Genomic DNA, 18,816 nt, shown 5'->3' on the forward strand with positions numbered 1-18,816 from the left:
TTGAAATGAGGAGAGGGACAGGAAAAACCTGCTAATTTTAAGAAAACCAAAATGCACATTGAGTCACATATATTTGTTCATCATGTTTAATTATTGGTTCAAATTATACAGCTTTGCCACTTACACCAATTTGACCATGTTACACCCAACTTGTAATTTACACAACCACTTACATCAGTGTTGAATTTCGCTAAGAGACTTGCAGCAAAGCTGCACCTGTTTATACTAGGCTAAATTGTTTCCATTTTTTTATTTTTATTTTGTGCCACCACTGTAATGGTGAAAAATATCACCAATGTTCAAAAAGATTTCACAGGAACTTTGGGAAACCCATCTAGAAAGGATTGACTATATACCTGTTTTACACATTGGAAATGTCCATCATTTAGGAAATTAAGGATTTAACTACCTGATTAACCAATAGGTAGGAAACTATGAAAAGAGTTAGGAAAAGCCTGACTAGATTTTTAATTGGTAGACTTTGGATGAATCTGGTCAGGAATGCACAATGAGAGAAATTAAAGAAAATAATTCAGGGCCCAGTTCTGTACACTTTCATTGGCCTAGATTGTCAGGAGCCCCTGTGCTGCACACAGTGATGAAAGGTGGAAAAAAGGTTCACCTTTCACTGCAATGGTAATTCAGAATGGTAATCCCTATACTTGGGGAGTGCTGGTTCCTGTTTCCTACCTGAGAACCAGTCAGCTGGAAAAGGGGGTGGGGGTTAGAAAAGAGGGTGATTAAGAGGCAAAGCAGCGCTGTGTGAGGCTCTGCAAGGCTGTGGCTTAAAAGCCTAAATCTAGCTCATGGAATGGTACTTATATACTCATGCAGGCATCCTGAAGAAAATAAGGACTTCTGTGAATAAATGCTACTTAGTAAGGATTGCAGAATCAGGATATCAGTTTGCTAATACGGGACCTGATAAATTATAGCATTTAAGTCAATAGCAGAACTTTTATTTAGTTCAGGGAGGGCAGGATCAGGCACATAGTTAGTATTTTGTCTCACTATACTGAAATAGGAAAGCTGTTCTGCCATTCATTGAGGTCATGACAAAAAATTATCCTTTGCATATCTAGCTGTAGTAACATTATATTTGTCACTGTGGAGTGGAATTTTCAGATATTCTAGTTAGTGAACCATAGGGAAATTAGGTAAGATTTCTCATGAGAGAGAGAAGAATATTTTATCAGGATTGCTTTATCCTGTTTCTTTCTTAAATGGTTTATACCACAATAAAATGTTATGAAAAGTTTATTCTCTTTTAATTATGTTAAAATGGCATATTTTAATGTAAATTACTTTAATCTGAGTGGAACTGTTTTTGTTTGAGAGCATAACAGTTGCTATATTTATTGTCATTAAGCATTCTGAGAGCTATTCTGCCATGAACAGCTATTAAATGAAAGTATTTTTGTAATGATTTTTCTACACATATTTGGAGTCTATTTTCCACCTCAATATGCAAGTGATATACTCACATAATAGTGATTGGTTTTTAATGGGACTTACCCAGATTACTTATGCTTTGATGAGAGGATAGATTTTTTCACAATAAAAATCTACATATCTATCATTTGGCATATTGATTAGACATTTGAATTTATCTATTTTATCAACATCTGTGCTAGAATCATAGAATGTATCTTAAATTGATTCTATGTATATTGTGACTAAGGATTAGATATAGAATTCTAACTGGTTTGGCTATAATTGTATGCAGTGTTGTATCAGCATTGGTCTCAACATGTTACAGAGATAAGGTGGGTAAGTAATATCTCTTATTGGAGCTACTTCTGTTGGTGAGAGAGACAAGATTGAGCTTACACAGAGCTTTCAGGTTTCCCAGAGCTGAAGAAAAGCTCTGTGTAAGCACGAAAGCTTGTCTCTCTCACCAACAGAAGTTGGTCCAATAAGAGAGAGACAAGATAATACAACTTTCTCTTCAGTACTAAAATGGGAGAGCAACTGCTGTTTAGTCTTCCATTGATGCCCGGGGATCTATGTATAAACTTATTGGTGTGAATGGTTGTTTTCCTTATAGATTTCCTAGCATGACCATGGGAGAAGAAACCTAGTGTTCCATTGAAATGTTCATTCTGTTTAGAATGAGATTCTGTTTTTTAAACCCCATTCCTCAGAATAATTAAAAATTACTCAATTTAATATACGTTAAAGAACTACCAAACTGTTCTCTGAAGGAAATGTTCTATGTAGATATTAGAATATATAGGACTATTTCTGTATTCCTTGTTATGATAAATATGTAACATCTGCTGATAAAAGATTCAAACGCACAAAGAAATCCATTTAATTTGGTAGAATGTTCTTAATGAAGTTAGAGATACATTTGTCATGTTTCAGTTTTCATAATACTTGCCAGCTGAGAGAGTCTACCTATAATAAAGTTGGAGTTTGGGAGACGAGGAAATAAATGCTGGTGAAAAGAAGGGTAAAAGGGTGGATTTAGAGCCTATTTTTAAATGACAGATTTACACCATGATGGTTAGTAAATCTGTTGTATAATTCACATGTTCTCAGCAAATTCATAATATTTGTAGTAACTAAAGTTAGGAGTATATTTGTGCTGAATGAGGTTCAAAGTATTTATTCAAACTGGTATTAATAGTTTTCCTTTCAGTTCTCTTGTATTTGCATGTTTACCTGTTAACAGAATTGGTAGTGTGGCTGTTTATTTGGATCTTTTAAAATGAATCAGAATCCATTGTAAAATCTGTAACAGGCAAAAATTCTGATTTTTAACTTATTTATATATTGGAAAAGGCTCATCTACTGGGAAGTAAGCAAACCAAATATAAGAGAAGGAAAAGAAGTCATCAGATTTTAGGACGCAGTTACAAAAATCTCTGGCAACCAGGTTGAGGGAGAGATGAGAAAAGATGACTGAACTCCAAGTAACCATAAATCTAACAATATTGGAGGTTAATTTGGAGTTTTTAAAAAATTAGCTTTGATACCAGGGATAGGAGATAGTGACTGTCTGAGGCCCCAGTCCTGCCAAGACTTAAGCACATGTATATCTTAATAGTCTCACTGAAGTCACATGTATATTGTATGTAATTTTTTGCAGCAGTGAGCCTTAGGTTGTAATATTATATTATAAATCAGGGACCATTTACTGTTGTAAATTGGTGCAGCACAATTGACATGGAGCTTAATGGAGCTATACCAGTTTACACCAGCAGTGAACTTGATCCTAGGTTTGATGTATTCAGAATTTGTTAGTGCACAGTGAGGTAGCTGGGCCATTCAGGGTATTAAACTGTTTCTTCCATAAAGTCAACTTTGTCACTTTGCAAATGTTTAATAGAACCAAAGTGTATTTTTAAATGATTTATATTTCTATCAAGGGAGGTTTTAACATTGTCCTTAGTGTTTATCAGGAGGAGATTAAGACTCTTGTAAACTTAATTGACTTAGGAAAATCCCATCATTTGAGCACATGCTTACAGTTTTGGTGAAATCAGATTCTAGTACTGATTACTGTAATACTTTAATAACATGAATGCAGCTGTGTTTCATTTGGCAGACCAATAGTTTCCGTAAGGAGGGTGGTCAGGAATGTTTTATTACCTTTATTTCATATAGGCACTTTGAACTAGATTCACAAGAGGGATGTAGCACCTAACATTTAGGTACCACTGCCTTTCATAAATCCACTATTCAGCTGCTACCTACTGGTAGGTGCCTAAGTTTTCACTGGTAAAGTCTTCATTGTACCTAAATTTCTGCCTATGTCCTGGCATCACTGAACAACTCAGCATCTATCTTCTTCCAGCACTTGACAGGATGCACAAACTAGCCCTTCCCCTGTCTGCCTCACCTGTGAGGGTGAGCAGGGACTGGAACCTGAATTGCTCAGGTGACTGTACTAACCACTAGATTATAGAGGCAGTTGCTTTCTCTCTGACCCAATGAACATTTAAATATTTCATATGATGTAGAACAGCTTCAACAGAGGAGACTGAGAAAGGCCCACCCCACAATACTCCATAGCCCCTTGGCTAGGGCACTCATCTAGGAGATGGGAGACCTGAGTTCAAGTCACTGCTCCACATCAAGCAAAGGGGGAGGGGAATTTGAATGTGGGGGAGAGTGATGGTTCTCAAAGTACCTAAGACTGCATCTCATCTTGTTGCCCCCTGCTAACAATGTGAGGTAATCTTGCCTGTACTTAGCTGAGTGTCAGCTTCCTAACACTGCCAATCTTCTAGCTACTCAAGCACCCTCCTCTGAGTTATGCTTGCCTTTATTTTGTGTTGCAGGTTAACAATAGGTATGCCCCAGTCTCCAAGTCCCTTTCAGGTGTTCCTCTGTGATATATAGCCTGTGTGACTGGAGCCGCTCTCCTCTCATGAGTGCCTCTCTCATGTGCTTGTGGTGCCCCCTGTTGACTGTTGCCCTCATCATGTCAGTCTTCGATGGCTCAGCCTTAGTCACAGTCTAAAACAGATGAACCCCTTCTGGGATAATAAAGGTCCAACAAGGCCCTGCCTCTGGTCTCAGTTCTTGGCCCCTTCCGGTCTAGCTTTAAGTCTATCCCTGCTGTGTTATAGAACAGTGTCCCCCCCAACCGCCATCCTCAGGCTTTCTCCTAGGAGATTCTTTGTCTTTTGTGGTTCTGTGGTTTCCCAGCTCTCCATCTAGGTCACTTCTTAACTTCACTATCCTTCTGAGTGGTAACAACACTCAACAAATTGTCAACCCTCTTCAGGGTCTTCAGCCCGGTCCCTGGGCCTGTTTAAACTCCCAGCCTCTTTCTTTGGCTTCCAAACAAAACTTGTCCTCTTCTGGGGGCTGTAGGTCACTTCCCCAGCAGGTGGGGGGGGGGAGGAGGGGGCCTAGGCCCACCCTCTACTCCAGGTCCCATCCCAGGGATCCTACAACTAGCAGCCACATTTTTGCTTTCTTAATAGCTGCTGCTGCATTCTCTGGGCTGCTTCCCACTCTGTCTGATCACCTTCACCTATTACCTTAAAGTTACCATCCTTGGCTTCTGTCCCCTGCTTGAGCAAGTTCTCTCCCGGCCTTCTTGCCTGGAAAGTTGCTCTGCTTTAACTCTTCTGGTTCCAGCCAGGGGACTCCAGCTCCCAGCTGCCACTAACCGAGGCAAGGCCCCCCGCAGCTCTGAGCCCCCTGCAGTTCCCAGTTGCGGGCCCTGCAGTATGGTAGGGGGTCCACAGACCCAGAGCTCTCAGCCCTGGCCCCCCAGCTCCCTATCTCTGCAGGTGGGGGGACTCTGCCCTTCTGCTCTCATCCCACCCCACCTGCCAGTCAGCCCCATTTTGTCATCAATAGTTGTTTTTAGTAAAAGTCAGGGAGAGGTCATGGCTTCTGTGAATTTTTGTTTATTGCCCGTGACCTCTTCTTGACTTTTACTAAAAATAACCTTGACAAAATCTTAACCTTACATATTAAACAAAATCAGAACACGCTTTCTAGAGATTACGCTTAACTAACAGGTTAACATCCTGTCTGAAGCAGTTTCTCTCACCCAGCATCTTTTACAGCTCTTCAACTGAGGTTGGCTAAGATCCCATTTTCATGAATGTAAAGGAACTACCCATTTATTTCCTAGGTGTAGGGTGAGGGGGGTGTCTCTTCTTTGCCTTCTACCCCCAAAGTTTGTTGTCTGTACTCAAAATCAGGATAACCACCTATCACTTATTTTTTCTGTGTGCTTCTTCCCTGTTGACTTCGTATATAAATAGGCAGCCCTTGTGTTAGCTTACAGAGCTTGATTTACATCTTGACAGAGAGATTGGTGAATAAACATCTGTTGTCCAACAGAAAACCTGTTTTTTCATCTCTGCTTGTGACTGTAGCTTGCTACAGACTTTAAGAACATATTTTCAATATATATATATATATATATATATATATATAAATAAAACTCCTTATGTACTGTCTGTACATACATTTCACAATTATATTAATGACCAAGTGACCCCCAGCTTTCATTTAAATCCTCACGTGACATTCTTTGGTAAACCAGAACGTACGTACCAGACTCAGGAATTCCTGTAACCCTCTTGCCAGTTGGTGTTAAGGGGTTCTTGTGTCACAGGGAGCACTCCAACTCCTAGGCTACAGCGTAGAAAGGGGAACCAATTCCACTTCCTCCATTTTTCTTGAGAAAGGGCTGACCTGGCTTAGGTCCCTGAGTCCAGTAGAGGGTTCATGACTTTGAATCCCAAACCGAGCTAGGTTCCTAACTCCTTTTGAGGGTCAGGAATGAGGCTACATACCCTCTTCAGCATTTCCTCTTGGCTATCCCCAACATCTCAGATCCCTACTCAGTGTGCTGGCTTCTGTGAAAACCATTTTTAGTTACCTAAATGTCATCCTTTACTATATAGGGAGCTTGGGCACCTAACTCAGGGTTGTATAGGCAGGGTCCTTAAAAGTTAGATACTGCACCCTTAGCATTGCAATGCCTAAGTTCTTCTGAATCTAACCCTTTGTTTCCCTGTGTTTTAAAAGTAAATTTACCTTGTAAATCTTCATTAGATGTAAAGAAGCATGTATCTTTAATGATCCAAAAGGAGCATTTCCTATTACTTTTTGAAACTTAATTGCTGCTATCTTCCTGCTACTGTTTCTAATATTGCAATGTAGAATGCTATGCAACATACATTGGTCCAGCCAAATAGAAAAGACTGATGTGAAAACTAGAAGGAAGAACCATAGATATTTAGTCCATTCTAAAGGGTACATTTTCAAATGGGTATGGGGAAACTAACTGCCATACTTCCTCTGACATGCATTGTAATTGCACATCTATGTTTCTAAACACTACTATTAAAATTAGTAGGTATGTGCTCTTGGAGGAACACATTGTGAATTCCAGGGGTAGTTAAAACAAACTTCATAAAATCAAACCAAAATTTAAAGAGGGTCCAGCACTTACTTTTGGCTTTGGTATAAGCATTAGACACAGGAAATACAAGCAAGAGCTCCAATATCAATATTAGTAGGTATGTGCTCTTGGAGGAACACATTGTGAATTCCAGGGGTAGCTCAAAACATCTTAAAAAAATAGAAGCTAACATTTTTGTGGTCACATCATTGCAGACCCTGTGGGTTTAAAACAGATACCCAATATCACAATACTCATGATCAAATCATGAATTGGCAACATTGCCATACTTACATCCCATTGAAGCATTATCATATATGTTTATATATTGCAGAAAGATAGAAGGAAATTAGTGTAATTTTAAATTACTCCATTGTTTTTCAATCCTTCCAAAAAGAATGGAAGGAATTTTTGTCATCTCATTTCTTTTGAAACATTTCAGCCTATCATGAGTTGCTTCATAGTATGAAACACCAAACAATACATTGTGTAGTTTTTCACCATTTTTGTGTCTCAACTGTATCAAGGATTCCTAAGGGTAAAGCACAGTTAGATTATTCTCACTCTATTATTTGAGTGCTAATTAAATAAAGCTAATCTGCATGTATGCTCATAGGAACCCCACCATGAGGATTTCCCTGAAGAGTGGCAAAAGAAAGTGGGTCAGTTCCAGAGGATGCTTATCATTCGCTGCCTGAGGCCTGACAAAGTAAGTAGTAGAAGTGCAAAGGCTTGCTATTGGAAAGTATTCCAGGTTTCACCTGCTGTCCCCTGCCTTAGATATTGTCTGGATTTTTCCCTATCTTACTATTTCTCTGAAGAATTGTCTGTTGCTGTCCACTAATTGTCTTTTCCTGTAATCTGGAGGAAGTGGGGTTTAAAACCAAAGAATTGCCAAATGCTTATGCATTTCAAAACTATACAAGCATTCACTGATTACATTAAAAGAAACAGAGCATGTTTTTAGTTTGTGAAAGAATGTTATCTGCATTTTTCTAAGGAGGAGTATCCTCCTCCTTTTCCATTTAGCAGAAAAGGAATAGAACTATGGAAGTACAGTACCACGTAAGTTTTTCCATTTTGAAAGTGGAAAGCAAGCCAGTTTGTCAAATTCCTCTGCAAGTTCCAATTGTTTAAGCATACTCTATGCCCTTGGTCTGGGTGCTGATTTTGGTTATGCATTAAAAGATATTGCACAGTTGGAGCCCAATATTGCTATAATTGAAATCAAGAGCAAACTTCTGTTATCATCAATGAAAACAAGATTGTATCCTTACATGTGTGTTACTTAATTCATATTCTAATCACGCATTAATATATACTTATCACTATTGTTGAATATATATTTAATCCAGGGAATCAGGTCAGAAACCCTAAACCTCACCACTTCAGCAGATATTTACAAACTTGTTTCTGTAAGATCACCTAGCCAGCAGTTTATATAGTGTTAGCCTGGAAGAGAAACCCACCAAAAACCAGATTCCAAGTGTAAGCAGAAGTCTTATGTAGTTACTCCACTTTGTATGGTGTGCATGATTTAGTTTACCAATACATGGAAGAGAAATAAGGAGAGGCTGCCCTGAGACATACTTGTTGTGACTGTACTATTAGACAGGAGTGCCTTCTTGCCCATCTCTGTATCTATCATGAATATTGACCAGACAGAACAGCAATAGTCAGCTTCTACCCCTCATAACAGCGTGAGCCATTGACACGTATATAATGGCTATGGTTACCTTCATCCTCCATGTCCTTCCATGAGAGTACAAGGCTTGTAAACTACACTTGGTAGATATACAAGATGTTGCATATTTCACTTACCTTGTTAATAGATTTTAGAACATAAAAATCAAGTTCTCAGTCATGAGAGGATTAGACAGTTTATACAGTTTTTGCACTTCAAGGGAAGCTTGTCAATAGCTACTTTTAAAAGTCACAGTAGTTGCCTTTGGGTGATAAATGCACAGTATTGCAGGTTGTCACCAACAATAGTGCTTTTATTTGAGATTCATGAGATGCATCCAGTCCGAGTCCTTCTGAAGTTTGTGACAGGTATTGGGACCTGGTTGCTAAGTTCACCTTCACAAACTATGTCTTAAGTGGTAAGCAGAGGGACAGATACCATGGCTACTTGAAAAGCAGCAAAAAGCCCAGCAGTAGATCTGACTATTCATAGAATATTAGGGATGGAAGGGACCTCAGGAGGTTATCTAGTCCAGGCCCCTGCTCAAAGCAGGACCAATCCCAACTAAATCATCCCAGCCAGGACTTTGTCAAGCTGGGCCTTAAAAACCACTAAGGATAGAGATTCCATCACCTCCCTAGGTAACCCATTCCAGGGCTTCACCATGCTCTTAGTAAAAAAGTTTTTCCTAATATCCCAGCCTTTCCCACTGCAAATTGAGGCCATTACTCCTTGTTCTGTCATCTACCACCATTGAGAACAGCTAGCTCCATCCTCTCTGGAAGTCCCCTTCAGGTAGTTGAAGGCCACTATCAAATCCCCCCTCACTCTTCTCTTCTGCAGACTAAGTTGAACATGAGCTGAACATTCCCAAAGCTTGGGTATATCAAAAGTCAAGTGCACACTTGAATCAGTTGTAAATCTTTATTTAAGAATACAAATATTTGATCATCTAAAAACAGTGCAGAAGTACTCTGCTTAACAAGCCAATGTACCTTTTATTTTACAAACATTTATTTCGAGATTTATTGGTTTACATCTGCCATAGTGATCAAATATACCTCAAAAGGTAGGGGCTCATATTGATTATTATGATGCCCTTTATAAAATGTCTACAGAAATTAGTACTTTATTATTCAGGCAACTTTCTGTGGTATCTATTTCAGGTATCAATGTGATCAACAATTAATGTTTGGCACAGGCCATATGAAAATTAGACAAAGAATGAATAAACCGTCCTGAAAGTCTGTAGATAGCGCATCCATTTTTTTTGTCCAGGGGGCTATAGTTGGGGGTCCTGGTGGGTTCCTGAACTTTGTGCAGTAGAATCAGCATGTTGAGGGAGACTCTGGTGTTGGCATCTTTGGCTCTGGAGTGTACTGGTGTTTGCTGACAAAATGATCAATGAGGCGTTTTCTGGTTGCATCAATTTCTTCTTCTAAGGACTTTATTGCGCTTCTGCCAGTTTTGCACTTAAAGTAAAGCCAGAGTTTTCACTTAGTGTTTGAAGTGCATTAGACCTAGACACTCAGAAAATACTCAGTAAGTGGGATATAGAACTTTGATTAGTATTGTTGCCCTAATGGGGAACTATCCCAGCCTCTAATTACATCTCCCATTAAATTCACTAATGGTACCTGCCAGATGTCAATGTTTATTAACTGAAGCAGTCTAGCTCCTGTTCCTATTACTTTATACATAACATATCAGCTGCCACTCAGGTAATCTCATGAGGGAAGACTTTTAAGGTGTGATACTAGTGTCATTTACCTTTGAATTCCAAGAGATGACCTATCAGTGAATTGGATAACTGCAGAACTAGTGAGGGGGGCTCAAATTTGTCTTCTACTGTGGGATTGGAAAGCTGTTGGCACAACAATACTGAAGCAGGGGAAGATAAAGTGCTTGACAAGAGTTATGTCTGTGTTTAGCATGGCCTCTTTGAAGTCCTGTCAGTTCAAGTTGACAAAGAGTATGGTTATTTCTCAGTGGTGCTTCCAAGGGCTGCTTTTATGTTATACACAGAAGGGATCGTACTCTTTCCACCACTTAAGAGTGTTAGATTGAACACATCCAGGGGAGTGAAGTTTTTTAAGGAGTTAGACACAGAGGGCCAGATTTTTAGAGATATTTAGGCACTTATGGATGCAGATGGGACTTTTTTCAGATGTGCCTATCTGCATCCTTAAGTGCCTAAATACCTTTAAAAATCTAGCCTGGAGTTCCTAGACACTGCTACCTTGGCAAGTTCCTTCAGTGAGAGATTCCTGCCTTCTCTCTCACATGGAAATCACTTCAAGGTGTCAAATTCTTGTTCAGACAACATCCTCAGTTTAACCCAAAACCATTAAAAAATATTTGCACCAACACTTACAAGAAAAGTCCTCAACCGGTCCATCTCCAGCATGTAGTACTCCTCCATTGTCAGATCATCAAAGTTCTTAGTAAGGGATAAAAAGCCACAGTTGCTAGAACGTTTGGAGTGCTCTATCCTGCAGCACAAATACAAAGTTTCATTTTGGGAATATTTAGTCTTCCACAGCATTTGAGAGGCAGTGGAAGAGAATGGTACAATTCTACAATTTTCTAATATAGAAGATGTTATCTAACTTGCACAGGCTTGTTTTATGTTTTCTTTTGCCCCTAAATAGCGTTGTTCAAACCTTTATTTATAGGTGCTAAGAGGACAGTTGTGAAACTCCTCTTTTCCTCTTTCTTCAGGTATAAGTTCTTTAAGATACACGTGGCAGACACCCACAAGTTAGTGCATCCACCCCCAGCTATGTGTACTTCCATCATTCCAGAATATTTATTTCCAACAAGAGGGAAAGCAATTTTTCAGAATAGCTGACAAACTTAACTCAAGAGTTGATACCTAGGCCTCAAAATTCAGCAGCCTGAAGCACTTCTTGTCATTTCTTCCTCTCTCTCTCTCTTCTCCCCCTCCCCATTAGCTTTAACTTTAGACCACACAATTTACACAGACAAATTTTCATGAACTGAGGGCAATGTACACGCCCAGTGGCTCTAGTTTTAGAATACAGACTCTATAAAAACAGGACCTCCTTATTCAGATCTGCTACCTGTGTTTATTCAGAATCAGCTACTTATTTCAGTGACAGGTGAGTTTACTTATGTAAGCATTGCAGAAGCAATACAGCTAAAGGCAAGAGAGCTAAGTTTTTCTAACTTCCAATAAGAATTTAGTTATTTCAGATGTGAGTCAGAAAAAAATACAGCTAGAATTTCAGAATTTATGTTGAGTTTCCAGTGCTGGCAGAACTTTTTCCAACTTATAAAGTGGAGAAGAGTTTTATATGGAGACATCAAGAGAGGCAAAGAACCCTCATAATACTAGTATTGGTTACTTTTCAGGATATAGTTACACAGTTTGAAGAAACAAATGTTTTCCATAATAATGGAAAGTTGAAGTCTGCAGGTCAAGATTACATGAGTGCTTTGATAACTAAACCATAGAGGGCTTCTAGGAGGGAAAGTAATGCTCAAACTAGTATATTAGGGGAGTAGACCAGAGAACTTGGAGGGCTATATTTCAAAGTTTGAGTAGTTTCACAGCAAGAAGATTGAGAAAGAATATAAGCAGACCATTGCTTACTGTGGATCATCATTTGGCTCCCAGCCCTCCAGCTCTATCAAGCAAAAGAAACACTTTGCCACATCAGGTTCATTTGCACTTGGACAGTGGATAAAGCCAGCCCTGGCCATCTGCAGAGGAGAATTAGTTATGGTAGTACCTAGGGCCCCAACAAATTGGGCCCTCGTGTAATATACACTGTGAAAATATAAGATACGTAACAACAGTCCCTGACCCAGAGAATTTGCAGTTTCAAGTCTCAGTCCTGCAAGCTACTCATTATGAGCATTAGTGTCATCCAGCAAGGAGTAGCTGGCTTGTAGGAACATAAGTTTAAAACCAATAAGAGGGTGTAACAGATAAGCTGTAGGGTGAGAAGAGAGTAAAGGTAAACAAACATGGTTTTTTGCATAGAGTAGCTGTTTGCAGGTACCCATTTCTGAGATTGCCAGCTGGTAATGGCTAAGCAGGTGGCAGTGTTCAATAGGCATCACAGTAAGAACTAGTTATTTACAATATATTGCCCAGGAACTACTTGAGGGTTAAGCCCTCTAATTTTAGCCTGAACAGTAATACCAGAAGTAGTATTTTATCCAGAAATAAGACAGACAGGTAAATTGTCATTTAAAATGTATTCAGGATGGAAGACTCAGTGGGTGAGATCATAGTTTCTTGATTTAAACTGTCTTTTGCAAATATAATTAATAAATGAGGCAATCCCACAATTAAGAGAAGAGCATCACACACAAACATGAAGCTAGAACTCTATAGAGTTCTCATTACAGTGAGCTTCGCAGGACAGTAACTTTGGATTTAGATGAGAGCCGTGACTATCCCAACTCTAGAATCTTTTAAGGAAAAAAATAATGCAGCCATGCTGTAAGAAATAAGCACATACTACCTTTAAAGATACCCAGAAAGATTAAAAATTACAATTACTTATCTTTAGAAGTGGTCCTAGGTATGTTGTCGTTTTAACTTCCTACACACCTGCTCAGATAACTGCAAGTGTGCTTCATCTGAGGTGTAAACCTCAAGATATACAGCAGTTGCACCAAAATGGGACTTGTCAATTTTAAAGCATTATGGGCCATAACATTGTGGCATTTTTATAGTACTTTGTATGTTCAAAGCACTGAGTGGACACCAATTTTAATTCACAATGATAATAGCTTGCGGCCGAATAATGAATAGTCTGATATTTATCCTTCCTGATAGATGAGTACTAGATCTCTGTAGATTCTGCTCCCACTCCCTTTTATTTTTTCCCCCTAGAAAAATACATTTTTCAGGATCTGAAGACCCAAATTCAAAAAACTTTTTTGGTTGGGAAAAAGAATCAAAATGTTTCATTTCAAATTTGAAACTGCATTTTAATTTTAGATTTGGCCAATTTAACACACACACGCAAAAGAACCCCACTTAAAATGACTGAATTGGAAGAAAAAGATACAACTCAGAAAAATTTCATTTTACATCAGTTTAAGTGATATGGGTGATTTGAAATGAGTGTTTTAGATTTGATTGAAAAAGTTATTCCAGTATGAATTTTAAATAGATTTTTTTAATTTTCCTGTTTAGCCCCTCAAACCAAAAATTCTACTATTCGCTTAGCTCTAGTGGGCACGTCTTTAGTTGTTGAGGGAACACTTTAGTCTGCACAGCATGACATCAAACACCAAATTAATCCAGAAGTTCCAGGAAAGGCAGACCTCAGACATGAGGTTTTTTTTTTTTTAAACCCTCTTCCTTATGCCTGAAAATTAGATTACCAGACTAATGATACACACCCACGCATCTCACTGCAGTGCTGTCTCAGAGCACAGAGGACAGAATTAAAGCACTTATCTCTTTTTTTTTCTCCTGACTTTTATAGGCTTAATTGAGACTCCTAACTCTGTTTTAACATGAACATGTGGTTTAGGAGCATTTTTAATTAACATAAAGTCCATCAGGGAAGAGAAAGTCTTTGGGAGTTTTAATGAAGTTTTATATAATCTATTATTTTTGTCTCAAGAGAGTTCCTAGTTATAGACAACATTAGATATCATCAGACTTACATTCTCAGGGGTGCATTTGCAATTCTCCATAAAAGGCCAATCTGTGAAGGTTTTTATGCGATTCTCATACTCATACATGTCTCTAAACTCAATCAAATGCTTAGAGGCTAAACTAAACTCTTTCCAAAAAGTCTCCATCTGAAAGCACAGGGGCAGGGCAGACTTTTGTCTGACCCTTACCCTACCTAATGCAAAGCTTGGGCTGTGTTACTCCCTCTCAGATTTAAGACACTTCACTCATTGGCTTCATTGCTCCCACCTGCAAACATGAAGGTGTTTCAATTAAGTAAAGACACAGGTGAATCTATGAGTCACAGAATCAAGAGAAGGGATTACAATGGAATTTCTGCATCTGACACATTCTTAGCACTCAAAGGTGTATCTTTGTTAACTGCAACAGCCTATATTAGCTCAGTTTTAAAGTTATAAGTTTGATCATTACAGTATCAAGAAAAATGATAAGCTCCAAATATCTGTATTAATTCAGTCACTTTGCATATACTATATACTGAGTTGTATATTTAACAATCTAACTAGTAATAAAAAATGCTACATAAATATTATATAATGTGGCTCAGTTAAAACTGCTATTAAAAACAAACTTTTGCATTTCTTGACAGTTTCACTTTCAGAGTTTAAACTTTAATGGTGCATTAGCAAAGGATTTTGCATTTCTTTTCAAGACAACAAAGGATGAATATAAAAATGTTCTAGCATGTATTTTAAACTGCACCACTCTGGAGATGTGCTAAAATTTTTAGCTGTTGCACAATGAAAATGGGCAAATCAGAAGTGCCAGTCAATTATGAAACAGAAATCTTACGAGTCTTTTTTACTGTGTATATTCAGAAGCAAATGTTTAAATGTTTGTCATGTGTTTGTTTTTAAATTAGCCACTAGTTATGTGATTTGTATGTCTGCATCCACATTTAGGTCCTGTTTGTGCAAATCCTTACACACATGATTAATTTTACTCCCATGAGTAGTCCCATGATTTCAGTGGGACTATTCATGGTATTAACATGAAGCACATAAATAAGTGTGTGTAGGATTAGGATCTTTGCTTCTGTAAATTGCCTCTTATAGCCACACCCCACGCCCATGAAGAGTCCCATTGACTTCAGTGTAGGAGACTGCTGTGCAAAATAACATACAGGATTGGGTTTTAGGATTAGTGAAAGTGGCTTGACTGATAGCCTTGGAAACTGAAATCCTCTATCCATAGTACAGATTAAGCATGAGCAAGTGCAGGTCCAGCTTCCTAAACTGACCTACCAATCTGCCTAATAGTTCACCTAGAAGCAATATCTCTAGAAATAAAATCAGTCATTGTTTAAGACCATTTAGTCCTCCTTTTTGCTGAATCTTCCTATATGACCCCTGATCCTGCCAAGATTTACACAGCGAGTTCAATGGGACTTTTCCTGTGTATCATTTTATACACAGGAGTAGCTTGTTTAACATTTGTATTGAAATATTCAGAATGACAAATCTTGATGTTTCATATAGTACATATTTGTTCTTCTAGATTATCCCTATGGTGCAAGAATTTATCACTGACAAGCTGGGTCGTCCATTTATTGAACCACCTCCATTTGATTTGTCTAAGGCATTTTCTGATAGTCACTGCTGTGCATCATTGATTTTTGTGTTGTCTCCTGGTGCAGACCCAATGGCTGCCCTTCTCAAGTTTGCTGATGACCAGGTATATTAACGTTTCGAAGCTTCATTTTTATGACATTCTTGTGTGTGTGTGAAGCAATAACTTTTTAAAACCTAAATGTTGACATAAGCTCACAGTGTGCTTTTGAGCTCTTAAAAATGCATTAGACCTGATTCCATGGTTCTTAGTCACACAAAGAACTAATGAATTTCAGTGAATATTTTGTATGAATGAAGGCTGTACAACTGGCTCATCATTTGTAGAAAATACATATTCATTATTTACTGCATCTTCTTTCCCATTGTGATTTTAAGAACAGTTAAAATGATTAGTTTATATAATCTCTAATAGAAAATGGGAAGATAAAGTCAAAAATAGTGATTCAAATCTTTTTAATTCAATGTAGTTCTTTTCTGAAAATTGAAGTTAATTTTTGCAAGTATTAACCAAAAATCTACTTTGTTACAAAATGTAATGTAGTAAGAAAGAAGTTTTGTCTAATGGCCTTTGGTGGACTTTACACTTCAGAAGCCAAATATATTTTTATTGGATTTAACCATTAGCAACATGACATTGTTACAAGAAAAAAGTTCTTATAAAATAATTTTGTAGTAATACCAGAAAATTGCCTTTTTCTAGTAAGATGAAAGACTTGCATTTCTTGGCAATTACTCTGTCAGAATTCTGTGCTATTGGGAGTGACTGGCATTCTGCAAATCCCCACTCAACAAGCTGTAAATATATCCTGTAATTTCTAATAGGACATCTACAGCCTCAAACAATATGCTGTTCAGAGAAGTCTTTTTAAATATTCGGAATTTTATGATACAGGATTAAATTGATGTGTAGCTAGAGCCAGTGGCTGGCAGGTGTGAGATTAAACTGAAATGGAGTGAAAAGAAGATTTGAGCTGGGTTTAAAATGTCGTGCAATTTAAACGTTTGAAATGTATAAGTAGATGTAAATTTTCATTTCAATGCAAATATGTCCCTGAATATCAGATACCTGTTTGTAAAATGATATTACTAGTTTTCAGTTTTCAAGTTCTTCTTGATCACATCTTCCATATTTACTTAAAAAAATAGGCCTGAGAAACTCAAGTGAGCCTGGAAATTGGCTTTCCCCTCCCATTTGTTCGTGGGAAATCCAGGATCTCACTTTCCTGGCCCCTTTTTCTCAGTCCCTTCAATATTTTGTATTACAAACACCTCCCTCCCAGTGAAGACTGGAGGCTCCATGGATGCTAATTCTTCAGTTGACCAGAGGTGGTTAGCAAGTGAAGTAAAGCACTCTACTTTACACCAAGGACAAAATGCACTGCCTGTTCAGCACCTGTAGTCCTGCCAGTCTAAATTCCAGAGAGCATTTACACTGCTATACCGACACACCCTTTATAATTGCTATTATTATTTTTAAGTATTAGTTTCTGGCAGCACCCATGATAAGCAAGGTGCTTTCTAGACATACAGTAATAGAAACCATGACCTTGCCATGAAGAGTTTATCATTTAAAAGATAATATTTATCTTAATATGGAGTTGTAATATATCATATAATATTTCCTTTTTTTAATTTCACATAAGAGAGAAGGGGAGGCAGAAATTCCATGTAGAATTTTAAGAAGAAACTTCACCACCAATTAGCCCATTAAAACAGACTAGATAGTTTTGTGGATTTTCATGGTGGGGGGAGTATATAAAAGGGATTCTTGGGATATTCCTGGATTCTTTGATTTCTCCTTTCCACTCCCTGCTCAGTTACTTTAACCATCTGTCCTTGTCTCTGCATGTGTCACTGTGGCTCTCTTTCACAAATCCATTTTTCTCTATTCATCTGTGCTTATCTCATCTTCTTGGTTGCTTAGACTCTCAGGTTTTCTCTTTCTTGTCAGAAATATAAAAAAGGAAGGGTTTCATAGTTCAGGCCAGTTCATATGGAAACAGAAAACCTTTTGCCTTTAGAAACAAAATTAAATCTTAGTTTACAATCCCAAAGATGTCCTCAAAACAAACAAAAGATTAAATGAGAGATGCTTTCTTATCCAGAGATGTTAGGATTTTTGTAGGTTAGACATTTTTTATGTATAGAATTTACTTAATACATTTATATTATTGAATTAGTTTGAATTCAATGTGGTTTTAGTCTTGTTTAACAAACAAAAATGTGGATGTTAATTATGTCAGTGTTTGCTGTGTTTCTATAAACTTTTGTAATATTTCATCACTCTGAAAGTGTTCTGTATGTACAGGGATATGGTGGATCAAAACTAAGCTCCCTGTCGCTGGGTCAGGGCCAAGGTCCAATAGCTATGCGAATGATAGAGAAGGCGGTAAAGGAAGGCAGCTGGGTAGTTTTGCAGAATTGCCACCTAGCAACTTCATGGATGCCAACACTGGAAAAAGTCTGTGAGGTAAACATCACTAGTATTTTCTTTTACAAACACTTATGACCTGACTCTCAGATCCATTTTGGTGTGCAAAGCAGCCAGAAAGCCTACTTAACCTACTTGTTGAGGAGTCCCCTATATAAAGGAATCCCTGCATGCTGGTTCTGCATCAACTCTTATTTCCCTGTGTAGGAGGCACTCTCCAGAGAAAGAATGTGGACCTGGGGTATCTCCCAAAGGGCAGAGTATAAATTTAGAGTAGAACTCAGACTTGCAACCACCTTTGATCCATTTCCTCCAGCTACACTAGTGGTATTTCAGCTGCAGCTTAGGATGCAGTCCCTGATGTTGAAAACAAAATATATTTAATGTTTTGCTCAGAGGTAAATAGATGTTCTACTCATTTTCTCTGTCCCACACATCTGAAAGAGATACCATATCTCCTGCAAATGTTGCCCTCAATCCTCCAAAGTCTTACACCCTGCTTAAGGCTAAACATACATGTAAGTCTTTGCAGAAACTCAGATGTTTAGGAGCTTTGCACCT

The 18,816-nt window shown here is 38.1% G+C and overlaps 2 protein-coding genes across 2 annotated transcripts in view; one reads left to right on the forward strand and one right to left on the reverse strand.

Moving 5' to 3' along the window:
* DNAH7 (dynein axonemal heavy chain 7) overlaps nucleotides 1–18,816 on the forward strand; it is a 261,259-nt gene that overhangs the window by 217,223 nt on the left and 25,220 nt on the right. The window contains exons 53-55 of the mRNA XM_067548990.1: nucleotides 7,500–7,592; nucleotides 15,751–15,927; nucleotides 18,133–18,294. Of these exons, the coding sequence (XP_067405091.1) occupies nucleotides 7,500–7,592; nucleotides 15,751–15,927; nucleotides 18,133–18,294 (432 nt within the window). The remainder of the gene's footprint in view (nucleotides 1–7,499; nucleotides 7,593–15,750; nucleotides 15,928–18,132; nucleotides 18,295–18,816) is intronic.
* Nucleotides 9,478–14,404, reverse strand: LOC137153532 (baculoviral IAP repeat-containing protein 5.1-like). The gene is made up of 4 exons (XM_067548989.1): nucleotides 14,223–14,404; nucleotides 12,184–12,293; nucleotides 10,942–11,059; nucleotides 9,478–10,039 (listed from the first exon to the last, which is right to left on the reverse strand). The coding sequence occupies exons 1-4, from the start codon at nucleotides 14,358–14,360 to the stop codon at nucleotides 9,896–9,898; spliced, it is 510 nt and encodes a 169-aa protein (XP_067405090.1). The 5' UTR covers nucleotides 14,361–14,404; the 3' UTR covers nucleotides 9,478–9,895.

The sequence above is a fragment of the Emydura macquarii genome, unplaced genomic scaffold (genome assembly GCF_026122565.2).
Source record: "Emydura macquarii macquarii isolate MOO-44397 ecotype Brisbane River unplaced genomic scaffold, CSIRO-AGI_Emac_v2 contig_1253, whole genome shotgun sequence".
Classification (NCBI taxonomy): domain Eukaryota; kingdom Metazoa; phylum Chordata; order Testudines; family Chelidae; genus Emydura; species Emydura macquarii.